The 27,803-nt window shown below is 41.4% G+C and overlaps 1 protein-coding gene across 1 annotated transcript in view; it reads right to left on the minus strand.

Moving 5' to 3' along the window:
* Positions 1–861: 861 nt before the first annotated feature.
* EFHB (EF-hand domain family member B) overlaps positions 862–27,803 on the minus strand; it is a 48,584-nt gene continuing 21,642 nt past the window's right edge. The window contains exons 6-13 of the mRNA XM_030876437.2: positions 27,304–27,433; positions 21,086–21,169; positions 20,430–20,497; positions 16,355–16,509; positions 9,262–9,469; positions 6,090–6,302; positions 4,051–4,232; positions 862–1,035 (exon numbers count right to left, since the gene is read on the minus strand). Of these exons, the coding sequence (XP_030732297.2) occupies positions 862–1,035; positions 4,051–4,232; positions 6,090–6,302; positions 9,262–9,469; positions 16,355–16,509; positions 20,430–20,497; positions 21,086–21,169; positions 27,304–27,433 (1,214 nt within the window). The remainder of the gene's footprint in view (positions 1,036–4,050; positions 4,233–6,089; positions 6,303–9,261; positions 9,470–16,354; positions 16,510–20,429; positions 20,498–21,085; positions 21,170–27,303; positions 27,434–27,803) is intronic.

Raw genomic sequence — 27,803 nt, forward strand, 5'->3', positions numbered from 1 at the left:
GGCACAGTGGTTGAGAGTCCGCCTGCCGATGCAGGGGACACGGGTTCGTGCCCCGGTCCGGGAAGATCCCACATGCCGTGGAGAGGCTGGGCCCGTGAGCCATGGCCGCTGAGCCTGTGCATCCGGAGCCTGTGCTCCGCAACGCGAGAGGCCACAACAGTGAGAGGCCCGCGTACCGCAAAACAAAACAAAAGAAAGAGCCGAGGCAGGAGGGAGGGAATGATTCAGCACAATCTGCAACAATAACTCTCTAAAGCTACATCTAACAGTGTGGTCAGCTGTGTCCTCTACAGATACTCCAAGGACAATATGCTTTTCTGGCCATAAAAGGATGTGAAAAGCCACCAGACATCGTGTAGTTGTTGGAACTCAAGTTTTTATTCCCAAAATTCTGCTCCTTGTAATTAAGTCTGTTTTCCTCAGATGCTGACAGAGACTTAAAAGCCCATTAAGCTTCAGTTGTGTCACAGTGACACCTAAAGAGAAAAATAACAAAATGTTGAAGTCAAAATTTTGTGACCCTGGTATCACAAACCAGACTTTGAATATCAGGCCACCCACTCAAATGCATAGCATTCTTAAGCATACTAAACATGACAAACTTCCAGCATCATTCTGGGCCATGCCTTTGGTGAGCTTAAAGGTTAACTCCAAGTGCTCGGCAAATTCTTTGGTGCTTTATAGGAAACAAGAAAATAAAGTTTAAAGTCCAAGATCTAATTTATTAGCAACGCATCCAGGCATATAAGCCCTACCACAGTGATTGCTGAATTATAATATCTAAAACCAGAATGGACTGAACATTTTAGATGAACACGGATTTAACAATTCTTTGGTGTAAATGAATGAACGCCACAAAGATCACATGGCTGTTTTGCACTTGGTCCAGTCTGCGTACTGTAACTCACTCAGAACAGTTCTGATAGTCTCAACACAAACTTGTCCTCCGTGATGTTTTTTTGATGCAAGATTCCATACATTTTCAAATTCATCCTCGGAAAGCTTGACACCAATGTTACATAATATCTCTGCAATCTAGGGGAAAAAAAAACTTTCAAAGTCAGGCTAATATTTATGTGTTTTTCAGTTTGTATTTTTAAAAATATCTTTATAATATCTAAGACTATGGACATTTATCCCCAAAAAAGATGTGAGGATGTGTGTGTGTGGTAGGGGAGGAGGGCTTATTACGTATAATAAGCCAATATTAAAATTCCAGGACTTTCAGCTCAGGAATCATTTTGCTAATATGAGTGAATATGAGCGTGTTCAACTCTACTAGCCAATATATAAAATTACTTTCAACTCCAAGTGTTTCTGTTTATTTTAAAGGGAGGTGGCCAAATTCAAGCAGAAAGGGTAAAAGAGTTAAAGATAGAAGACTTGCTGGATTTGATTTCCGTCCCAGTCACCTCTTATGTATGTTATCTAGACCCCTTGCGTATTAGTTTCTCTTCTTTAAAATAAGAATATTTATGGGACTTCCCTGGCAGTCCAGTGCGCTTCCACTGCAGGGGGCACACGTTCGATCCCTGGTCAGGCAACTAAGATCCCACGAGCCACGTGGCCAGAAGATAAAGAACATTTATGGAGTGTCTCTAACTGGCCTGTTGTGAACTTTAATTATAGCTGGGGGTGTGCAAATGTCGGGGAGATAGTGCACGCGCGAGCGAGTGAGCAGACTAAAATCTGAGCATATTGAAAACCAGCAAACTTTGGTTATTAATCATCTCTCTGCAGTGATAATTAGTAAAAGAGATAAAGGGAGGGGGGAAACATGCTTTATATGTCCCAGGGAAAATATAAGAAAGGAAAGATAAGAACCAGTAGTGAGAAGAAATATTAGAATGAGTAGAGGGAAGAAAAGATTTGAAAAAAAAAATGAAACTAAATTTAAAAGAGGGAAGACATTTACTATGAAGCATACAGGAGGGAAGCAAAGAGGGAAATGGAAAGAAAGGTTAGACCGTGAATAGGAAAGCCAAAGAAATAGAAGACCTGCAGAATACCTCTATTAAGCTAAATCTTAACAATTAAAAGGTCCCCTAGGTACGATGCGCCTTGTGGGAAATTAACAATATAATCAAATACACTTGAAATTCAGGAGAGCAGTGCTGTCAGCGGCAGCACTTACACAGCAGAAGCGCCTCGAAGCACCCGCGCATAGTTGCTATTTTCCTCCACCCGGTGACAGGTAAAGAAAGTCCCTGAGGGGACCTCCCTGGCGGTCCAGTGGTTAAGACTCCACGCTTCCACTGTAGGGGGTTAGGGTTCGATCCCTGGTCAGGGAACTAAGATCCCGCATGCCATGTGGTGCAGCCAAAAAAAAATATGTCCCTTCAGAGCGAAGCCCTGAGGTGTGTTCTTGGGCATCCCAGCCCTTCTCCCCTGCTTCCTTCCCAACTCTTCGGGAGACATTCCTACCCTCCTTCAGCTTTCCATCCTCGTGTATTGATTAGCTAACACTTTTACGGAAACCCATCTATTCTCAAGGTGACGTTATTACTCCAACCAGGTCTCTGGGTTCTTTTTTTTTTTTTTAATAGACTTTATTTTTTAGAGCATTTTTAGGTTTCTAGAAAAATCGAGCAGAAATTATCTAGAGTTCCCGTATGCTCTATCACTTGCCCCCTCTTTTCCCCTGTTAGTAACATCTTGCATTAGTGCGGTATATTTGTGACAGTTGATGAGCCAATATTGATACATTATTGTTAACCAAAGTCCATCGTTCACATGAGGGTTCACTCTCTGTGTTGCATAATCTATGGGTTTTGACAAATGTATAATAACACGTATCCACCATTATGGTATCATACAAAATAGTTTCACGGCCCTAAAGATCCTCTGTGCTACACCTATTCGTCCCTTTTTCTCTCCAACCCTCTGGCAACCATCAGTCTTTCTACTTTGTCCATTGTTTTGCCTTTTCTAGAATGTCATTTAGTTGGAATAGTATATGTGCAGGCCTCTGGGTTCTTACTTCCTACCTAGAATTGTGAGATAAAGGATGACTTCCTAGTTAAAAGAATTTTAGGCATCAGGAAACAAGCAGGAGATTTTTGTTTCTTTTGGTGGCCCTGAAGCCCTATTTCATAGGCCCTTTAGAGTGACTGAGGGAAGAGAAAACACAGTCTGCGAATGTCTCTTCTCTAACCTTCTGTGGTGGATCCTGGGTTCCTTCTTTGGGACCAGCCAGGAGGCATCTTCCTCTGAGTTTCTCCCCTCCTCTCCCCCCACCTCAGTGGGAATAAATCATTGGAATGAAACTGTTACTAAGTTTGCAAGTTTGCAAGCCATCAACCCTGCATGTGCAGTCCCAGAAAGCATCACACGTCTGTACACATCATTTCTAGCTCTGGATTTGAAAGCTCAGAGAAGCAATTGCTCCCTTGATCACAGCCTGCTTTCCACAATGACAGATCTAGACAGGCTGGCTGCTCTGACCAAGACTTGCCGTTACTCCTCGGCCCTCAGAAACCCAATGGCTATTCTGGCCTAGCCGGTTGCACCTGCTTTATAACAAACCTAGGAAGAAAATCACCTGGGCCATGAAGACCACGTTTACCAAGCGAAAAAACAAGATACAATGGGCTGACACGTGGCAACAGGACAGAACATTTTAAATCAGTGCTTGTTGTAGATAGTCTGAGATAGCAGCTCATAAGGATAGCAGAGTGGCCCTCCTCACACTTACTCTTTGGTTTTGGAGACCCACGACCACAAGGGTACTTACACAAGGAAAGGATTGAGCCACTTTGCTTTTACTCAATGAAGAATAGTGTTGAATATCTTAGGAAAACAGTTTTCTTTTTATACATAGGTCACAGTGAATATATGACGTGAGTGTAATGCTTCTTAATAGAGTAAATTCTACTTCAAGAATTGTACCAAATATCACAACAAAATTGAACATTATCCTCAAGAATCCTAATGGGGGGGGAACGGGGTGCTCCTGATGACTTTTGTAATATAAACGCTCAAGCAAATAAACATTTCCACCGTTGTGTGTCGTGGCCTTTCTTTCAACCCTTTTGAAATCACATGTTGTACCTCTTTTTTGGATCTGGTCTTGAAGAAGTCTCTTTCAAACAATTCTTTCTGGCCAAAGATGGTAGGATACAGCAATGAATAGGCATTTCCCTCTTCACCATAATTGGTTCTGTCACTGATACGGCGAATTCGGGGGGCGGGAATATCGGACCGAATGGTTGGAACACCGTAGGTGGGATAACCTAGGACATGGATGGGGGAGGAAAACAGACATTCTAAATACAGCCGCCACCAACCATGCGCCTACTGAGCACTGGAAATGTGGCTGGTCCAAACTGAGCTGTGCTCTGAGTGTAAAATACACAATTTCAAAGATGTCGTACCCAAAACAAGAATGTGAGACATTTAATTAATCATTTTATATTGATTCCTTGTTGAGATGATAGTACTTTGGAGATACATATTGTATATAAAATATATATATACTATTAAAAAAATTTGTTTTTTATTTTGTCTGTGCCACGCAGCATTCAGGAACTTAGTTCCCTGACCAGGGATTGAACCTGGGCCTCGGCAGTGAAAGCACCAAGTCCTAACCACTGGACTGCCAGGGAATTCCCAATGTACTATTAAAGTTAATTTCACCTGTTTCTTCTTCTTAATGTGGCTACTAAAATTTTTTAAATACAGATGACACCAGGACTTCCCTGGTGGCGGAGTGGTTAAGAATCCACCTGCCAATGCAGAGGACACAGGTTCGAGCCCTGGTCTGGGAAGATTCCGCATGCCGCGGAGCAACTAAGCCCGTGCACCACAACTACTGAGCCTGCGCTCTAGAGCCCGCGAGGCACAACCTCTGAAGCCCACACGCCTAGAGCCCGTGCTCCGCAACAAGAGAAGCCACCGCAATGAGAAGCCCGCACACCCCAACGAAGAGTAGCCTCCGCTCGCCGCAACTAGAGAAGGGCTGCACGCAGCAAGGAAGCCCCAACGCAGCCAAAAATAAATAATAAATTAAAACAAAAAAAAAATACATACAACACCAATTGTATTTCTATTGGGCAACACTATTCCAAAGCAAGTAGCAAGCTCTCATCACAACGGAATGTAAAGCATGTCTATGAAATCCAGTTGAGAAAAACATGTAAATCCTTAATCATGGCCTTAGTCCAAAAAAGGGATCTTGACCAATATAAAAGAGTCTTCTAAATTCATCATGCTTGATATTGAGATCTGGGCAGTTATGGGTTGAACTGTACCCTCCCCAGACTTTTATGTTAAAGTCCTAACCCTTAGTACCTCAGGAGGTGACCTTATTTGGAAAGAGGGTCATTGCAGGAATAATTAATTAAGATGAGGTTATACGGGAGAAGGGTGGACCCTTGGTCCAATATGACTGGAGTCCTTATAAAAAGGGGACATTGGGACACAGATGCTCACACGGGAGAACATCAGATGAAGACGAAGGCAGAGATCAGGCTGGTGCAGCAGAAGCTGAGTAGCACCAAAGACTGCCGGCAAACCCCCAGAATCCAGGATAGGGCCTGGAGCAGATTTTCCCTCACGGCACTCAGAAGGACGCCACCCTGCCAACACCTTGACCTCGGACTTGCAGCCATCATGAGATGATCAATTTCTGCTGTTTAGCCATTCAGTTTGTGGTATTTGTTATGATAGCCCTAGCAGACTAACAGACGGGGAATAAAGATGTAAGGAATCGTTCTGTAAGAGCTCATCAAATATTTGAAGGCAAATCTGTTTGTAGCTAAGAATCACGTGGTTCAAAAGTCTCCTAGCACTTGGTGAAGTCTGAATTACGACGAGGTCTAACATTCCGGGTTCTGAGCTATGATGGTTTCAGTTTCATTGATACAGAGAGAGTCATTTTACTTGGGTCACCATGAACACTAGTTCAATTCAGCCTACATTTATCGAGCCTTCCTGGTTGCTTAGAATACAGAACTGAATGAAAGGTCCTGGGCTTTGAGAAAGTTAGAGTCTAATAGAGGCTGGGGGACAATGCAAGGACAGACAAAGGACACTCCCCTTCTGTGTTTGTTGATCCTTTTAACACTCAGCAAATAATGTGACATACTCACAAGTAGAAGGAACAGCGCCTACAACTGCACTGATCTCCGAAGAAGTGGTCTTGTAGTGATTAGAAACTTCATCGCTTGGCCTCAGAAGTGTCCGCAGAGTCTTTTCTGAGCTCCCTGGCTCTTTCAAGACAATATCTTCAGGCTTTATCAGGAGAGCTGGTTCAGATTCTTCTACATTAGCCTCAGCAGGGTTTGCACAATCTGGTTTTCCACCTTCAAGCAAAGACGGAAAGGGGGGAAAAAAAAGTACAGGACAAAGTTACTACCTGGTGCTCACCCTGTAACAAGATGAGTTTTCCCATTTAGTCTCTTCTTGCTGGTGGAAACAGAGGTTGAGCTGATGTAGACCCTCCTCTGACACCAGTAGCCACTGTGGAAGCACAAGTTCAGTCCAAGGTCATACACCAGGAAATCTGAACAAGGTCTAATGTTTCTGCTCACCACTGCACTCATTTTATGCTAAATAAAGCTTTTAAATCTGAAACACCAAATGAAAACGGAGAACTTTTTTTTTCTTTCCTCTTTTTAAAAATTAGAGCCTATTTTCATATTTGACTTGAACTACAGGATTACCAGAGTTGTTCCTAAGACTGTGCCCTGGGGAGGGACAGGAGAAGAAATATTTGGAGCTGTAAATTCCACACATACCTGATCGCGGTAGGGAGGGAGCCCCCATGCACTGTGACATTTGGAGAGGCGACGAGAGCTCGCTGTGAGCGCAGGAACCGATTCTATAAATAACTCCCTTCCAATCAGTGTATAAGAGAAAACCCTGTAAGATTCTGTTCTCTTTTGCAGATTTGCTTTGCTGAGTCAGTTCTGAAGTTGAGGAGGAAATTCCTGACACAGCTTCTTCATGGAGCTGCTAAGTACACAGCTAGCACTAGGCGGCGCTGTGGTCTCTCGAGCGCTGGAGGAACTCAAAGTGCTAGGGAAGGCCCAGCACCGGTTACACCGGCGAAGAGTGCCCCAGTGCCCGATCGGGGTGGCAAACCAGAAAAGACAGACCCATCTAAAGTCTGCACCCCCCGACTCAGCCCCTGCCAATCGCTGCAGTGAAAGCGTCGGGCCCAGTGTTCCAGACCCTCTGGACCCAGTCCCTGCACCCCCGAGTGGGTGGGCGCAAAAGGCAGAAATCTGGACCAAGTACGAAAAACAGTTTCTCAGAAAACTGCTCGAAAACCCCTGCCTTAAATGAAGCACCCCCTTTTCTCCAGCCGTCAACAGTAAGATGGAACTTGATATAAGAAAATTCCTGGCAATACATTCCCGAGTCCCTTCTGACTGACCCACCAGCCACTGTCTTAGAAGAAGAGGAAAACCTCAAGAACTCCGTTGAAAATGGCGCTCAAGTCAGGACCCCCCCAACCAGGAACAATTAGAAGAAACACCTGGTTTGAAAGCAGGCTTTTGTTTCCCCCACTGCTTCATGAGTTGTTCCAAGAAGGAAAATACTCTGTCACCCTCTATTTATTTCTGAGAGAACTAGGGTAGAGTTGTTTTCTATAAAAAGCTTCATTAGGTAGAGAAGATCCTCCTCCTTTCCTGGTGGACAGCAGAGAAAAGCCATCCCAGAAACTGGTAAGGGCTCCCGTAGTCAAAAAAGCCCCAAATGTGGTACTGGCTTTGCAGGAATAAAAGTGAAAACAGGAGTATCTTCACGTTTTAGAGGAGAGATATTCCAAGAGGAGATAAGCATGTAGACAATCTTTCAAAAGTTAATCGTCTGTAAGAATCAAGACTTGAAAATTAAAGCAAATGAGGTATCATTATATAACAACTAAATCACAAGAGTGTTTGAAATAACACTCAATGGTAGCAAGATTGGAGTAAAACCTTCTCACCAACGTGACTGATAAAATTGCAAATTGGTACAATCATTTAAAAAAGCAAAATGAAAGAGAGAGTTACTTCTGGGACAAAAATAACATTCATAAGAAATGAGATCAAAACAGAAAGCTTTCTGAGAGATGATAATCATTATAGCATCACCCATATTACTTTAAAAATATCTGGAAATAACCTAAGTTTTAAAAAGTGAGGAAATGGCTTAGTAATTCATAATACCTCAGCTTAAGGGAACTGAAAATGAAGTTTACAGAAACCATAAAAGTATCTCTTCATTCCATAGAAATTTGAGAGCTAAGTTTTTTTTTTTTTTAGCCAAATAAAAATGGTACAGTCACCGTGATTTTAGCTATTTTAAAATATTTCCATACATGGACTTCCCTGGTGGCACAGTGGTTAAGAATACGCCTGCCAATGCAGGGGACACAGGTTCGAGCCCTGGTCTGGGAAGATCCCACATGCCGCAGAGCAACTAAGCCCGTGCACCACAACTACTGAGCCTGCGCTCTAGAGCCCGTGAGCCACAACTACTGAGCCTGCGTGCCACAACTACTGAAGCCTATGCGCCTAGAGTCTGTGCTCCACAACAAGAGAAGCCACCGCAATAAGAAGCCTGTGCACCGCTACGAAGAGTAGCCCTTGCTCACTGCAACTAGAGAAAGCCCACATGCAGCAACAAAGACCCAACACAGCCAAAAATAAAATTAATTAATTAATTTTAAAAACAAAGAACAAGCTTATAAAAAAAATTTCCATATGCACACACACATATGTATATATGTATATCTATATATGGTTAGTGATGCAGGAAGATAATGCGTAAACATAAAGATATTTGAATAAAAGTAAAGATTATGTTTTTCCTTTTCTTAAAAAATTTAACAGATCAAATTCTATTTTACAATTGACTTTTCCTGGGGGAGGGGAGCTAATTTCTCTGAGAAAATGGTTTTCAAACAGCTTTCTGAGGAACTCTCTTTCATATTTTGGGCTTCTGTGTAAATCGTTTTGCTCGTAACTGTTTTCTTTTGAATAAGTAATACACGGTTCCAAACTTAAAAGATACAAAAACATAGATTGAAAAGTGAGTCTCGCTGCCGCTTTGACCCTCAGCAACCAGTGTCCCCTCCCCGGAAATAATAAATGTTATCAAATTCTTTCCTAACCTTCCACAGATATTCTATGCATAAAAATAAAAACAAATATATGTATATGTGCATATCTTTAAATATATAATATTAAAGTTGACAAGAGTCAAACTCCTAAGAAAAAGAAAATACTAAAGTCCATTTAAGAATTTAGCAAGCCTTCAGAAATTAAATACCTTTAATAATGACCCTCTCTTCATACTCCTTAAGGGGGGTTTTATCTTTCCAGTTAAGAAAATTTGCAAATTCAAGGTAGTTAATCAGCCCGTCGTTATCCACATCACAGTATTCAAACAGCTGGTCCAAGAGCTTCTCATCTATGTGCAAACTGGCCTGGTCACACGCTTCCCGAAGCTCAGCTTTATCTATGGCCCCATCTCCCTTCTGTTAGACACGAAGCAAAAAAAGATGACGTGAGCATTGTCTTCACGAGCAGAGTGGGCAACATCTGTTATTTCCTTTAAGAAAAAAAGAAAGAGCTCTATCACATAAATTCAAAGAATCGGTCCTATTTTTCACATAAGGAGAGTCAGATACTAAGCGAGATTGGTCCCCATTGTGTCCATCTGATATGTGCCCGGTAATTTTAACCCTGTTTGGAGTGGAGTGTGGCTCACAGCCTTTGTTCATTTTAATATCTTTCTCATTATTTTATTTTTATTTTATTTTTTATTTTTTTTTTGCGGTATGCGGGCCTCTCGCTGTTTTGGCCTCTCCCGTTGCGGAGCACAGGCTCCAGACGCACAGGCTCAGCGGCCATGGCTCACAGGCCCAGCCGCTCCGCAGCATGTGGGATCCTCCCGGACCGGGGCACAAAGCCGTGTCCCCTGCATCGGCAGGCGGACTCTCAACCACTACGCCACCAGGGAAGCCCAGTATCTTTCTCCTTAGATCATGTTGTTTACACTCGGGTTGAGAAGGCCTAAGCATGATTCATGCTTGACATTTCATTTGACCAATGTTGTGTACTTTTGACAGCTTTCTGCAATTTTCAATGCTTTCAAAGTTGGTGTTCCAACTAGGCGGTCAGGGACTTCCCTGGTGGTCCAGTGGTTAGGACTCCACACTTTCACTCACGAGGGCCTGGGTTCAATTCCTGGTCAGGGAACTAAGATCCCACATGCCGCACGGTGTGGGAAAAAATTAAAAAGTCAACTGGGCAGTGATTGTCCTACACTACATTGCCTGGTGAAAAGAAGAAATTAGGGAAGTGGCTGCAGGCCAAGCACAGAGAGTGGATTCAAAGGCAGCTGCCCCTGGATATTAACGCTCCCCGTGGACAACAGGATTCACTCAGATTCATCCTGGAAGCGGGAGGAGGGGAAGTTTCCACCCCTTTCAGACAACAGTTAAAGACAGAAGCACCTACGCTGAGCGTGAAAGGAGGGAAATTTAGAAAGACTCTGGGCAGAACCTGGCTGATTCACTTGCAGGGTGACGGGCCGGAGCACATAATGCTTGTTAAGGAAGAACGCCCAGAGCTGGGCGTCTTACCCCTCAGCCCTACTGCGGCCCGTCAAGCCAAACTTAGATCCATCCGAGATGACAGGGAAAGGTCCCAGTGTTTTCAAAGTGGGTGCCAGCTGCTATAAGGGAGCTTTGGCCCTCTCAGAGAGATTTCCCCGAGAAAGTTAAACTCCCAAGGGAAAACATAAATGACTCACCAACAATCAGCTCCTAGGCCCAGGGTTGGATTCACAACGCTGGTGAAGGCAATCCCCTTGAGAACAAGAAACTGACCCAGTGAATTCTAGATAAATTCCTGCAGCCAGACCCATAGGCCTGGAGAATGTTCCTAACCCTCACGTTGAAAAAGAATGAGAATTTAAAATATATTATATGGGGCTTCCCTGGTGGCGCAGTGGTTGGGAGCCCGCCTGCCGATGCAGGGGACACGGGTTCGTGCCCCGGTCCGGGAAGATCCCACATGCCGCGGAGCGGCTGGGCCCGTGAGCCATGGCCGTTGAGCCTGTGCATCCGGAGCCTGTGCTCTGCAACGGGAGAGGCCACAGCAGTGAGAGGCCTGCGTACCACAAAAAAAAAAAAAAAAAAAGTAGACTGCTTTATGCAAGTCTCTGCTGCCAGCCCAAGTCAACCAAAACTACGAGCCCCACACCCCTAACTGAAAAGCAAAGGTGGGGTGGTGGGCTGTTGAATCGAGGGTCCCCAAATCTGAAAAAGATGGTGGCGATAATGAAAGAAAATGCTTCTTATTCACTGGGTACAGAGCCACTCCTGCCTCTGCAGCCTTGACGTTTCCCTCCCCCCATACCCCAACCTCAACTGTTCTAAGCAGGACTAGGTATGGGACAAGATCTCCTTGTCCCCAAGGGGGCTCACAGGCCACAAGTATCTGTCCCAGTATGTTGTGGAACTTCAGGGGGGTGGAGACTGAAACCACTACGGCTTCATTGGCTATGGGTGCCAAAGTCGTCACCCTACTGAGTGTGCAGCAAGAAGAGACGTCAGGAATCAGCTGGTGGCGTTTGGGCAGGGTTTGTTCAAAGTGGAGAAGGAAAGTTAACAATCTATTATTTCTGTGGCTTCCACTGCTGGATGTGTCAATTGATATTGATGCTTTCCATACCTGTCTTATGAATGTTCAGGCACTTATGATCAAGAGAAGCCACGTGGAGAGAATGCTAGTACCTTTGGGGCCCCTCAACCCTCACGACCCCTTTGAGCTGCAAGTCTCTATGAATAATGATTTCACCACGTAGAGCCACTGGGCCTGGTTCACTAACCTGAAACCCAGTGGTCTTCACTGGTCTGCTGTGGCTTTCAACCTCAATAAGAGCTAAGGACCAAAAAAGGGCATAGTCACTCTACTCAGTGGGCAGAACTCAAGCTTATTCTCACAGCTCCGGCCAATACTGCCATTGATGAATCTGTTATATTTTTACTGACTCTTGGACTGTTGCCAATGGCCTGCGTGCTTGGTTGCCACTTGGAAAACTACAGACTGGGGACTTCCCTGGTAGTCCAGTGGTTAGGACTCCATGCTTCCAGTGCAGGGGGCATGGGTTCGATCCCTGGTTGGGGAACTAAGACCCCACATGCCGCCCGGCATGGCCAAAAATATAGAAAATTAAAAATTTAAAAATTTAAAAAATTTTTAAAAAGACCACTACAGATTGGAAGATTAAAGACACCTCTTTTTGAGACAGAAAACTATGGATCAACAGAGGAATGGATAAAGAAGATGTGGTACATATATACAATGGAATAAAAACGAACAAAATAATGCCATTTGCAGCAACATGGATGGACCTAGAGATTGTCATACTGAGTGACATAAATCAGACACAGAAAGACAAATATCATATGATATAGCTTATATGTGGATCTAAAAAAGAAGGGGGTACAAATGAACTTATTTACAAAACAGAAATAGCATCATGAATGTAGAAAACAAACTTATGGTTACCAGGGAATGGGGGGGGAGGATAAATTGGGAGATTGGGATTGACATATACACAGTACTATATATAAAATAGATAATAAGAACCTGCTGTATAGCACAGGGAACTCTACTCAATACTCTGTAATGACCTGCATGGGGAAAGAATCTAAAACAAAAAGTGTGGATATATGTATATGTATAACTGACTCACTTTACTGTACAACTGAAACTAACATATTATAAATCAACTGTACTCCAATAGAAAAAAGAAAACTATGGAAACAAATCACGGCTGCTGAGTGAACCATCCAGGTAATTCACATAGATGCCCAGGATAAGGGTCCATCCTCCGATGTGGATGACAGGAATCAAGCTTTGGATTGCGCCTGCACCACCCAGGTTGCACCATCGCTGCCTAGATCCATCCTTGTAGCAGACACGACAATACACGCACCATTAGACAAAGTGCCAAAAAAGCAGTCGACGTTTCTGAGGCAGAGGCTACCACCACATGCCTAACTTGTGACTCCTGCCACAAGCTGACCCATTTGTCTCATGGTGAGGGAGGACACATCACACACAAGGCATTGCCCCATGCTCCTGGCATACTGACTACACGAACCTTTGTCCCCACTCAGAGCTATTGATGGTGCATCTCTCTGTTGACACATTTTCAAGTTATAGAATCGCTATTTCAGGCCAATGAGCCAGCTCCAGACACAAAAGTGTGGCCCGTGCAAGTCATCTGAGTCACGTGCTTTGCTTTCTGGACCACTTTCGGTCTGACAGTGGCGTGACTTATAGCACAAAGGCTACTCAACAATGAGCTATTAGTCAAGGTATTCACTGAACCTTTTCTGCCCCTAACCATCCACAGCAGTCTGGTATTACTGAGCTTTGGAACAGCCTTGCTCACACGTCTTAGTAAACCAGTTTTGTCAATGAATGCAACTGTCCCCCAAAAGGAATCATCCCATCTCAGCTACTTCCTGGATAATAGGCAGAATAAAAGGAGTTGGAATTATATATACCTATTTTGAAAATTTGAGACTCTGCTGTGACCGTTCTTGGACATAATGAGTCTTCATTTCCCCCACCCTTTAGATTTTAAGTTCCCTGAGTTAAAAGCCTGCACATTATCTGGGATAATGTTTGATGTGCTGTGAGTGTTCAACAAATAACAGAATTAATCCTCTAAGCCAAGAAGAGTCATTTAGGAAATCACAGTTTATTTGTTCTGTTTTGTTTTGCTTTTCAATTAAATTAAATCTAGGCATTCAACAGTATAAGATTCTAATCATCAAAAACAATCCTACAGCTGTACTAGGAAGACCCACATCTTATTACCCACTCAGGAAAAAAAAGCTCCTCAAGGGCACTGAGCACTACATTGTACATATTAAAAGTTAACTATTTATGGGCTTCCCTGGTGGCGCAGTGGTTGAGAGTCCGCCTGCCGATGCAGGGGACGCGGGTTCGTGCCCAGGTCCGGGAAGATCCCACATGCCGCGGAGCGGCTGGGCCTGTGAGCCATGGCCGCTGAGCCTGTGCGTCTGGAGCCTGTGCTCCGCAACGGGAGAGGCCACAACAGTGAGAGGCCCGCATATCGCAAAAAAAGAAAAAAAAAAAGTTGACTATTTAAAAGGTATATCAGCATTAAATAATTCTCAGTAATTTCCTCCTGCTTAATTTAATGTTATCATAAGGAATGTGCCTGGTGGTTCACTGAGATCATCAACAGCTATTAAGATGATCACCTTGATTATGATTACATTTAACATGAGGAATTTTTAGAAAGAGGAGCACTATGCACCCTGCTAGTTTTCCTTATTCACTTTACTACCATGTAAATTTCCCCAATATCATCTTTGTAGATACTTGGAGTTGAGTAAGGTTTAAAATATACTTGTTGGGCTTCCCTGGTGGCGCAGTGGTTGAGAGTCCGCCTGCCTATGCAGGGGATGCGGGTTCGTGCCCCAGTCCGGGAAGATCCCACGTGCCGCGGAGCGGCTGGGCCCGTGAGCCAGGGCCGCTGAGCCTGCGCGTCCGGAGCCTGTGCTCCGCAACGGGAGAGGCCACAATAGTGAGAGGCCCGCATACCGCAAAAAAATAAATAAATAAATTATATATATATATATATATATATATATATATATATATAACTTGTTTTTGCTTAAGTAATTTAATTCTGAAGAATAATTTTTAAATTACCTGTAAATAGCAATCGGTCTCTACTAAAAACCAGAGAAACAGTTGAATACTTACATTTTCTTTAAACACAGTCGTTGATGACTGATTGGTGTTTGTCCCGATATAATTAGTACAAACTTAACTGAGGTATTTAACCCACTTTTTATTCACCAGTACATCACAGGTACACAGGCCCCTAATCTAAAATCAGATAAGACTCATGGGCTTAAAATGAATTAGCCAATGAATGATCAAGATTTTTTCCTAAGATAAAAATTGTGAGGTGTCACTTTTCTAAAACTGTACTCAACATTGGAATGGAGATAAGAATATTATCTTTTTTTCCTTTTGAGATGAACTAAAATTATTCTGCTCTTTCTTTTCTTCTCCTATCAAGATTATGATGCACTACATCATCATGGGTTTATTTATGAGCTTTTATTTGTTTATGTTCATTCTAAAACGGTTTGAGGCTGCCTAGAAAAGGAAGTACAATGAGAGCCAAAAACAGTGAGGAAATCAGGGCAAAGAGAAAATAAAGTTGGACTAAAATAAGATGAAACCTGAAATAAAAAGAGTGCACAAAATGTATGCTATAAGATCACCTTCACAAACTAGATGTGTTTCTCTGTATTGGCTCTAAGCTTCCTGGCAGCCAAGTCAAAAAGGTATGCACTATTGGTCCAAAGTCATGCTGTACATGACGCAAAAACAAACCAGACACCTAGACAAAGCACAGTTATGTGTTTTAGAAAGACTGGGTTTCCTTATAAAGAGGATGCGTGTGACAAAAATAAATAACAGCCGCGTGGGCGTACTAATAAAAAATGTGCCACGTTTCACAAACTGTTTGTGTAGTAGCATTCCTTAGTGCAAGCCTAAGGCGCTGTGCAGCTTGGTAAATCCTGTAATGGCCTAAAATGATGTCCGGTAATTATGCAGCCCTGGGTTGATCTGACTTGATCAAAGAATAAAAGTTAGAGGAGCTTGAAAATTGAGTGATCTTACTCTCAAAACTGAAACCACACCTGGTGCCCAGGGGAGAGCGTTCTAAGCTTGACTTGGACCAGACTGACAGTACCGTGTGTACACATTCAGAGTGAGGCAGAGACTGTCCATCCCCCAGGCTCCCAGCACACTCTAGTTTAATGATCTGCAACAGTGGTTCTCAAACCTCAGCCTGCATCAGAATCACTGAAAAGCTTGTTAAAACACAATTGCTAGACCCCAACCCCAAGTTCCTAATTCAGGAGGTCTGGGGTGGGCCTTAGGACGTGCCTCTCTAACATGTTCCCAAGTGATACTGACGATGGTGAAAGAACCACATTTTGACAACGCAGGTCTACTCCAGCAAACATTTTCTGTCAAGGGCTCAAAAGTAGATATCATAGGTTTTGCAAGCCATTCAGTCTCTCTGCATGTGTAGTTGCAAAAGCAGCCGTGGACAATACTTAAAACAAATGGACAGGCATATGATCCAGCAATGCCACTCCTGAGCATATATCCAAAGAAAACTCGAATTCAAAGAGATACATGCACCCCAATTTTTTTAAATATAGGCATGTAAAACTATTTACAAAAACAGGTGGTGGACCGGACTTGATCCTGATCTACACCAGCCTGCTGGGACCTGTAAGCCCATGCGTAGACCAAAAAAGCTTCACTTTACTACTGGCCTTGTCATAGTGTCTGAAGGCTGACAACAAAGTGTCAAAGTTTTGGTAGTTAACTTTCTTTAAGTGATGTCGCACTGCTGCAACCAGGGCTCTCTGTCTGTCCTTGCCTCGGAGATATTCTCCCGGAAGTCTTCTGTGGATGAGATCACCAGCTCCTATTGAAGAGAGGGGGAAAAAAAGTCTTTTATCTGAATTTAAAGTCTGTCACAATTATTCCCACACTAACTAAAACAGAGAGAGATCTAGCAACTTCTGTGAATGAAAAAACCTAACTCCAATACTATTATGCATCATGACAGAAAATTCTTTTGTATAAAAAAAAAAGTACAAAGTAATTGATAAAAATGAATACTTCTGCTTTATGCGACTTCTTTGCTCAATGAAAAAAATCTGAAAAAATGAATTTTATGGGGGAATCATGAGCCCACTCAGCTGTCAAATCCTTTCCTAAGACAACAAAGTCCTTGCCTGACACCCTCTTAGCAGACATTTGTCTACAAGGCTGAGGATCTGAAAGCTGGGGCTGATTCCACGTGGGGGTCACTCTGTGTGCCTCAGGGTTGACCAAACATCTGGGAAACCTTGTAAAAACTGGACACAAGTTCCCTACTCCTTCCTAATGTGAGTTTCCGGTCTGCCTTCAGTCTGCACACCAAGCCCCCATTTCTGTCCTGCTTCCCCTACACTATTACCAGCACAGGAGACCTCCATTCACAGTCCATTAAGTGAGTCCTGACCCACAACCCCGAGTAATAACCCCTCCAATCCACCTGCTGCCACTGCCACCCCCAGCCCTTGCTTCCACTTTTCTTTCATGACTTAAAGGAACTTTCCTGAATTATGACACAAAGAAAGTACAAATACACTACCTCTAAACCCCATTGCTTGGATGTTAATGGTGACACAGATCAGACCAGAGTTGACCATGTTGCTTCAGATGTGACGGCTTGGTGGATGTCACCAGAAGAAACCTTCTGCCTCTGTTCTTTTTCCCCTGGCCTATACCCCTCCCTTCCTGCTTTCTTGCGACAGGGTCATGCTGGCAGTTGGCTGTGATATCCTGGGTAGGTTAATTTAAATTTCAACATTGATGGATGCAACTACAGAGGATCATACTAAGTGAAGTATGTCAGAAGGAGAAAGACAAATCCCATACGATATCACTTATATGTGGAATTTAAAATATGACACAAATGAACCTATCTATGAAACAGAAACAGAATCACAAACATAGAGAACAGACTGGTGGTTGACAAGGGGGTAAGGGGTTGGGGGAGGGAAGGATTGGGAGTTTGGGGTTAGCAGATGCAAACTATTATATATAGAATGGATAAACAACAAAGTCCTACTATATAGCACAGGGCAGTATATTCAACAGCCTATGATAAACCATAAAGGAGAACAATTTTTTTATATGTATATGTATGTATAACTTTGCTGTACCGCAGAAATTAACACAACATTGTAAATCAACTATACTTCAATTTTTAAAAATTGAAAAAAAATAAATTGCAACATTGGTTGCAGTTCAAGGCAACTAATATTCACACCTACTTTGTACAAGGCCCTATATTATTAGGCTCTGTCAAGGGTCTTTTTTAATAGGTACTCGTAGCACCTCTAAGTTCATTATAAAATCAGGAGTTAATCCTGCGTATTCTGACAAAAGCCTTCTTTCTAAGGGTAGACCCTAAGTATGGGTGAAAAGCCCACAACCAGTGCTGGTTCCAGGAACTGGCCAAGTGCCTCAGAACAAGATCATCTGAAACGGGGTCAGCTATTATCAGACCATCCTAACGTAGGCAAAACCCAAGTAAGGCTCTGCGAGAGGAAATCAAAGTGATTAGGGGTGATTTTTGACACATAAGTGTGGCTTCCTTTCCTCTTCCACATTTCTTCCCCTGATGTCAACCCTCTGGGGGGCTTCTCTGTATAAGGACCTCCCCCCACCCCGGCTCTTCCACAAGATGGCTCTTGGTTGAGTTTTTTTTTTATCTTCAGAGGCCTTCACTCTCCATTAACATCCAAAAATAACCATTTGAATGGTTGTATCTCCAACTCTACCTGGTTTTCCCACCACAACCCTACCAGGTATGACTGCCTAGTGGATGAGAGGTAGGCTGATACCCTCTTCTGGCCTGGCCCTGAGAGAATATTTATGAAGCTCATGTCAAATCACTGACGACTACTCAAGGGCCACCTCTAAAGAGCTGAAATCAGGAGTACAAGCTGTGGCCCTAAGAGAGAGACCCATGACCTCGCTACCACGCCAGGGACATCAGAAAAGCCACGCCTGCTCCTCAGTTGCACCCTGCCTGCTACCAATTCTCATGATGCACCACTGCCTATGATTCTCCTCCACATCGCATCTGCCCTGGTGCATTCTGGGAGCCGGATTCTCCCCCACATTGCCTCTGCCCTGGTGCATTCTGGGAGCTGGACACAGCCCTTGCACTCTTCCTGGAAGCATCGTAACATAACCAACAACCCCAGGCCTGAGGGATGAGGCATTCTTTGTGCAGTTGCCTTTCTTTCCCTAAGTAAGGGTAAGGGAGCAATCCAGGCCCAGTAAAGAAACCAATATGTTCTCGGAAGCAGGCAGACCCTGAAGCTTTCCACGGAATAGATGCTGCTAGTTAACCCCAACAGTAGTCACAAAAGGCCACTGGGGTTAATCTGTGTCCATCCATGAGCTCCAGGAAAAGTCTAGAGAGGGCTGACAGTCCCCTTACAGAATTACGCTGTACGGTGCCAAGGCCAATACTGACACATTTTTTAAACTATTAATGTCAGTGTCCTTCCTTTTCACTTTATAGCTCTATCTTATCATTCAACTTTTAAGGGTAATGTAGCTCAACTATTAGGAAATTTGTCAATGTTGCCTAATTGTCAACATGATAAACTATGTGTTAGATACATTGATTCATGCTATAGATACCGGGGAAAACAATGTACTGTGCACTAGACCCCAAGAATCCAACAGACAGCAAGATGGGGCGCCAACCAGCATGAACCTGCCCTCAAGGAGGCAGCTGAGCATGGTTATCTACTTGTATTTCAGGCTAACTGATGGATTTCCTAAATCATCCCTTACCCACTTCTAGAGGTATGAAGAGCCTCTAAGATGGGCAGGCATCCATTAAACATGTAACAGTGGATCTAAAAACAGAACCAAAATATAATCTCCTAATGTGGTGGTTCATGGTGCTCTGAAACACCATGTTGCAGAAGCTCAGTAAATATTTATTTTATTTGTCAGTGAGTGGACTTTAACACATTTTTAGTAGCAGTTCTTAAAGTTTAGTGTACATGAGAATATATGAGCATGGGTCCCAGGAACCTGCATATTTAATAAATTCTCTGGGTGATTTTAATGCAGGTACACTGCAGACTGTATTTTGAAAACCAGTAAAATACAGCCCAATCCTGATAAGTTTTGGCAGAGTTTTCCCTTTGGAAGTCTGCTGTTTGGATCCCTTAGCACTAAAGACAAAAATCCTGGGAATTTTCTTCTGCCACTTTATAGGTTGATTAATTGATTGGCTGGTGGGAAGAGTGGTTCTTAAGTATGTGGTTGTAGAGTACAGTGCTTTCTGGAACTTGAATGTCCCTACAGTTCATCTGGGAATGTTGCAGTTTCTGATTCAGTAGGTCTGGGGTGGAGCCTGAGATTCTGCATTTCTAAGAACCTTGCAGGGGCCACCAACACTGCCCATCTGCAACCACATTTTGAGTAACAAGGGCCTAGTACAATATTGGAATTCATTAAAAAGCTACCTCACTTCACTTTGGCTTGTTTAATACAGGCCTTATTTATTTTCTAAATAAAATTCTGAGCCTTAAATACACTTAAGGAATTCATTACAAGGGCTTTAAACTGTTCCTATTTCAAATATAATATGAAAATTTTGTTTCTTTCTTGTGCTACAAATTGTTCTCTTTAATGTTAATGTAATATTTTAAGCCATTAAAATTAGAAGCTTTGAGAGAAGGAGATGGTGAACTTAACTGCATGATTTGGGGGGTGGGGGGGATTTTGTTGTTTGTTTTTTAAGAAGAAAGTTTGTATATTTACCATAATCATCAGGACGGAGACAAGCCCCAAATATGTGGTCTGGGGGAACATTCATTGTTTCTGCAATGCTATCAAAGAAAACAAATCTTTTAGTGAAAATTCCCACCACATGGCATCCCTGGAATTTAAAATATGTTTGCCTTTTTTTTTTTTATCGCCTATATTTTCTCCTATAACCAAACTATGAGAATCAAACAGAAGTTCTCCAACAGATCTTTTTCCTAATCTCCCACTCGCATTAGCAATGGCTGAATGCTTTCACTGGCTTCCAGTGAAAAAGTCCAGACTGCAGAAGAAAAAACAGAACATACTCAAAGCAGAATTATGGAAGTACATACATATACATGGGGGGGCGGGGACAAGGAAGAGAGAGGAAAATATAATGCAATAAGTTAAGTTTCTGAGATCTCAGAAATAAAGCTTTACACAAAATTCTTCCACCCTGTTCTCCAAAGGCCCTGTCCATTTTGGAGACTCAGTACTTTCCTGGAACCCCAGGTGCTATAGAGGCTAATAAGAGTTCCCTGATTAACACAAAAGGATGATTCTTATTTAATTGATAGAACCTAATAGAACACAAACCAAAATTTACCACAAGAGTAGTTTGTAAATTTGATCCAAAAACATTTTCAATTCTAAGTTAATCATGAACTTACGGATCTAAAGTTCTTCCAAGTTTATGTTGAAATTTTTCTTTGAAATCATCAACTCTCTTGGATACAACCTTAGCTCCTCTTTTCCTATAAAATTAGAAAATTGTCAGGTATCTGTATTACCTAAAGTATTCTTGGCTACCAAATATACATATGGTGAGGAATACCATAGTATCATTTGGGCCATCACAAAATAAATCCAGTTTCAAAAGAAATTGTATGCTAAAAAGAAAGCTTTATGTGTTCATTCGTCTATCATGTATATTCTATTATAAAGATAAGTTTATAATAGAATATAAAATTTTGATTAAAGAATAAGACAAGCAAACAAAATTTTTTTCAGTAAACAAAAAGAGTTAATATCATTCTTATGAGTGTAACTCCTAAAACTGCTAACGGAACAGTAAGCATAAAAGAAATAAATAACCAAAGGATATAAACAAATAACTCAAATCCAGTAAGCAAATATATGGAAAAATTATAATACTCTCCAGTAATAAAAGAAATATAAGATAAAAGAACAACAAAGTACCACTTTTAAATAGTACGTAAGTAGATATATATATATAGAGAGAGAGAGAGACAAGAGACAGAGAAAGAGAATATCTAACATTGGCAAAAAGTATGGTAAAACACTTGTAGATTGTGAGTGCAAATTGCTATAATCCTTTTGGAAATAATTTGGTAACATGATTCAAAAAGCATAAAAATGTTCATCCTCTTTTATCCACATCTGAAAACCAATCATAAGGAGATAATCCACATAATTAAGTGTGAAAAGAAGTTACATTTATAAAAATGCTTGTAGCCTCACTGTCTACGATGGGGAAAAAAAAAAAAGAATCTAAATGTTCAATCCTGGAGGGTGATTATGTCGTATTAACAAGAACACACTTTGTGTGCATTCACAATGTTGGTTATTTAGAATACACAGCAATATAAAATTATTTTATGTTAAGTTAAGAAAAACCAGGATATAAAATGTTATTGCACTCTGATTAAAGCTATGCAAAAGTCAACACAGGAAGCCACACTAGAAAGAAATAGATTAAAAAGATAATAAAGGTTGAATTAAGGTGACAGGATTATGGGTGATTTTATTTTGCCAATTTTCTGTAACATGATTTCATTACTTCTATCACTGTGATTAAATGACTAAGAATTTCTTTTGAGAACTGCAAAATTACAACACCGCTATTTAATAACATTAAAATTAATAAATTCTCTATTGTTTTGCTAAGACTAAAAACAATGAACATTAAACTCTTAGATTCCATTTGCTTTTAAAACTGTTTCCTGTACTGGAGAAATATGGAGTTGAATAAATTTCTGGAGAAGAGTGACACTCTGTGGAGAAACAAAAGATGAAATATAAAGTAATTCATCTTTTATTTCTTCATTTACTTCCCATTAGTTCAAAAAGGGAGAAAAAGAACAATATGGGTAAAGTCAGAATAAATCAGAGGCAGTTTAAGGGCTGTAAGAACAAATAAAGTTGACTATCTAAAACCAGCTCCAAGGACTTCCCTGGTGGCACAGTGGTTAAGAATCCACCTGCCAATACAGGGGACACAGGTTCGAGCCCTGGTCCAGGAAGATCCCACACGCCGCAGAGCAACTAAGCCCACGCACCACAACTACTGAGCCTGCGCTCTAGAGCTCGACAGCCACAACTACGGAGCCCGGAAGCCCACGCTCCTAGGGCCCAAGCTCCACAACAAAGAGAAGCCACTTCAATGAGAAGCCCGCGCACTGCAACAAAGAGTAGCCCCTGCTGGCCGCAGCTAGAGAAAGCCCACATGCAGCAACGAAGACCCAACGCGGCCAAAAATTAAAAATAAATAAATAAATAAAACCAGCTCCAAGGGGCATGATTAGGAGCAAGCCTGGATGGTAAAGGTAAGGATTCTAAGTCATGGAGCCTACGCTTCTCAGCCTAAAAGTGCCTGGGTTATGTTTCTGGGAGAATCGGGAAGTATTTCTGAGCAACCAAGTATGTCAGAGTATCAATAGCTGTAACATCATTACACACCTCAAAGTATTCACTAACCAGCTCAGAGTAAAGTCTCTGCGTGCCAATCAATTTTTTCATTCAGACACATACACCCACCCACACACACACCCCATTTCAACATTCTAACTGATTCTTCAGACCAAAGGTCATAAACAGAATATAGATAGAGGTAGTTTTATGGAGGAAATATATTCCTTAAAAGTATATATCTCTAATAACTCTCAAAAGTTAAGAGTGAAACAAATTTATGTTAAAATAGTGCATATCAAAATGAGATGTAAACAAAACAGAAAAAGACTCACAGACATAGAAGACAAACAATGGTTACCAAAGAAGAAGGTGGAGGAGGGATAAATTAGGAGTTTGGGGTTAACAGATACACACTACTATATATAAAATAGATAACCAATATACATAACAGGGAATATAGTTCCCTGCGCTATACAGTAGGCCCTGTGCTATACAGTAGTTCTTGTATAGCACAGGGAACTATACTGCATATCTTATAATAACTTAGAATGGAAAAGAATCCGAAAAAGATTAAATTTATATATATATGAATAAATACATCACTTTGTTGTACACCTGAAACTAACACAACATTGTAAATCAACTATTCTTCAATTTAAAAATAAAGACAAAAAAAGAAGAAAATAGGAACAAAAAAAAAGAGATGTAAACGAATATACTTCACTCTAAGTTTATAATAGAAATCACACTGAAGAATGAAGTAGTGAGTCCTTTTTGAAATACAAAAAATCAAGGGAATAAAGAATCTATCATTTCAGCAATAATTTTCCAACTAAGTTCGAAATACAGAAAGTGATCAAATAAAACAGTGTTCCATAAATGATGTTTCCTTGTGGGTAGAGACAAGTTGGTGGGAAATGCATCCTGCATATGGCCTGCTTTTATAAATTCAGTGTGGTTTTTTATGACTATCCCTAATCATTGATAAATATGTGCTTGTTAATGACCCAGAAGCTCTACTCTTAGGACCTCCTTAAGGCACCTTGTGAATATGTTTATTTCATATCTTTAAGAAATGGATAATAGATTTAATATTTCTAAGCTTTCAGAAGTGGATAAACCATATTTGTCACCTTCTTTTAAGTGTCAATTTCTATGTTATATTTAATTATAAATATCTAGTGAAATACTTAAATCATTTCTTCATGTTTTCCTTTATGTATATTTTAACAACTTTAATAGCGATAAATTCATGAATATTTGTTTTATAAGCTCTTCTTCTATACCCTAAAGAAAAACTATCTCATATGGGTTTAGTATAATATTGGAAGAATTTCTTCTGTGTTTATGTTTTAACATTATTGTTTTCAATAATTCAAGTATCAGAAACTCATATAATAAGGGAGTGGGAGAAAAATGGAAATCAAAATTTCAGGCCTGTGATCACAGAATCCACTGTCTATACCCCTGGTGTAGTGGTTAAAGACAGCCCCTGGCGACACACTGCCAGGGTTTCAACCCTACCCCTAGTATTTCTCAGTTGCATGATCTTGGGCAAATGATTTCACTTCTCTGTAGTTCAGTTTCTTTTTTTTTTTTAATTTTATTATTATTTTTTTTATTATTTTTTGCTGTATGCGGGCCTCTCACTGATGTGGCCCCTCCCGCTGCGGAGCACAGGCTCCGGATGCGCAGGCCCAGCGGCCATGGCTCACGAGCCCATCCTCTCCGCGGCATGTGGGATCCTCCCGGACCGGGGCACGAACCCGCGTCCCCCGCATTGGCAGGCGGACTCCCAACCACTGCGCCACCAGGGAAGCCCTGTAGTTCAGTTTCTTCATCGGTAAAATGGAAAGGCTAAAAATTATAGTACACCTGAAGTATAGTTGAATTACAGTGTTGTTAGTCTGCTGTATAGCAAAGTGACTCAGTTATGCATATATATATACATTCTTTCTCATATTCTCTTCCGTGATGGTTTATCACAGGATGTTGAATATAGTTCCCTGTGCTGTACAGTAGGACCTTGTTGTTTATCCATTCTGTATATACCAGTTTGCATCTGCTAATCCTAAACTCCCAATCCTACCCTCTCCCACCCTCTCGCCCCCTTGGCAACCACCAGGCTATTCTCTGTGTCCCTGATTTTGTTTCTGTTTCATAGATAGGTTCAGTGAATAAACTTTTCCATACCCCCCCGAAAAAAATTATAGTACACCTACCTCACAGAGGTGTTGGTAGGATTAAATTAATCATATATAAAGTACTAAGCATTTGGCCTCTATAATTGGGAGCTGTTATTTCAGCGACCAGACAGGCAAATGAGCGAGGCAGGTGGGTGCCTGTGGGAATGTGCAAACTCTGTGTGCACCCTGGGGGCCTATGGAAACTTGGAGGGCCAGTGTATCCTTTAAAGAGGACAGAGGGTGTAAAAAATGGTACAAATGAACTTATATACAAAACAGAAATGACGTCACAGATGTAGAAAACAAACTTATGGTTACCAAGGGGGAATGGGGGGAGGGATAAATTGGAAGATTGGGATTGACTTATACACACTACTGTATATAAAATAGATAAACAACAAGGACCTACTGTAGAGCACAAGGAACTCTACTCAATACACTGTAATGACCTATATGGGAAAAGAATCTAAAAAAGAATGGATAGATGTACATGTATGACTGGTTCACTTTGCTATACAGCAGAAAGTAATGCAACATTGTATTTGTTTTGTTTTGTTTTTTGGTTTCTTTGTTTTTGTTTTTGGCCGCACTGTGCGTCACGTGGGATCTCAGTTCCCTGACCAGAAATCGAACCCGCAACCCCTGCAGTGGAAGCTCGGAGTGGATGGCCAGGGAAGTCCCAACACATTGTAAATCAACTATACTCCAATAAAAATTAATTTTTAAAAAGTTATAAACTAAAAAAATAAAGAGGGCAGAGAGCAAAGCAAATCCACTCCCACCATTGATGTATAGAAATGCAAGCCCAGTATATTCGTTTCCTGTGGGTGCTAGACAAATTACCATGAACTTGTGGCTTAAAACAGTAGAAATGTATTCTCTGACAGTTCTAGAGACCACAAGTCTGAGATCAAGGTGACAGCAAGGCTGCATTCCCTCCAAAGGCTCTAGGGGATAATCTGTTCATTGCTTCTTCCAACATCTGGAGGCTGTTGGCACGTTTTTTTTTTTGTGGCCTTCCTTAGCTTGCTGTCACATCATTCCAGCCTCCTCCATCTTCACATCACCTTCTTCTCCTCTGAATGTCTTCTGCTTTTCTGTCTCAATCCTCCCTCTGCCTTTCCCTTATGAGGACACTTGTCACTGGATTTAGGGTCCACCCAGATCATCCAGAATGATCTCTTCATCTCAAGATCTTTAACTTAATTGCATTTACAAAGACCCTTTTCCCATATAATATAACCTTCATAGGTTTTGGGAATTAGAACATGGACATCTTTGGGGGCCACCATTCAACCCAGTACCTCAGTATTTTCAATCTTCTGATTTTTTAAACATAGTAGGAAATATAGGTTTTTATTTTGTTTGTTGGCTTAGATATAAAATATAAGACAGGGAATGAAAAACTAAGGAAACTTATTTTAATTTCTTAGGAAAGTAGTCAAAATGTAGAATGCAGGTATAAAAAGGTCACAGTTTGTGAGAGTTAAGTCAGATGCTCAGGTGCCCAAATAACTATTAAAGAAAGCTGAATGATAAATGACAGGTCAATTATATGTGACATGATTGTCTTTGTTGAGACTTGAAACCCCACTATCTTTAAGAAACATAGTAGGGTTGATCCCATAGATTAAAAACATTCATGTATGTCTTCCAATCTGCTGAAAAGACATGAAATTACTTTAGAATCACAAACACACACACAGGGAATTCCATGGCAGTCCAGTGGTTAGGAGTCTGCACTTCCATTGCAGGGGGCCTAGGCTCTATACCTGCTGGAAGAACTAAGATCCTGCAAGCCACGCGGTCAAAAACAAACAAACAAAAAATCAAACAGAAAAAAACCCAACAACAACAAAAAGACAGTATCATGGTTATCTCTGGGGGAACTGGACAGTTTAGAAGACATATCACTGTGTATCTTTTTCTATTATTTTTATGTTTGAACCATGTCACTGCATTACCTCTTCAAAAAATAAACGTAATAAACTGTCAAGTCCATGTGCCATATATCTAACACTTGTTCCAAGACACAACATACTTAAACTTACATTTGTAGTTCGTGGAGCCAATGTAAAGTTTTTGCCATGTTTCGTCCATCATTAAAATGTGGTGTTGGGATCCCATACAAGTTAAATCTATGAAAACTTGACGGATTATACTTTCGGTGCTTTGCTTCTCCTAAGAAAAGAAAAGGGAAGACTTCTGACTTAAGCAACACAACTTTGTGCAAGAAGCGCATGATGTTCTCACTGACAATGAAAATGAGAGTGGGAAAAAGAATGGAACTGTCACAGCACAGGAAACTGCACACATTTGGCTACAGATGACAGATGCATTCTCCCATGTGAGCTGGGAGACTGGTGGAACAAGGGTTCCTTGTGTTAATATTTGGAAAGTAAGTAGAAAAATGATGTAGGAGAAAGACATATAACTGATGAAAAATTCAGGGCCCATCAATGTTAAAGAAATCCTTAAGATCAGGGGAGGTACTGCAAGGCTTTGTGACCCCAGCGGTGCTTTAAGCTATGCTAAGATTTGAGAGATTGGT

This window comes from Globicephala melas, chromosome 4 (assembly GCF_963455315.2).
Source record: "Globicephala melas chromosome 4, mGloMel1.2, whole genome shotgun sequence".
Lineage (NCBI taxonomy): Eukaryota > Metazoa > Chordata > Mammalia > Artiodactyla > Delphinidae > Globicephala > Globicephala melas.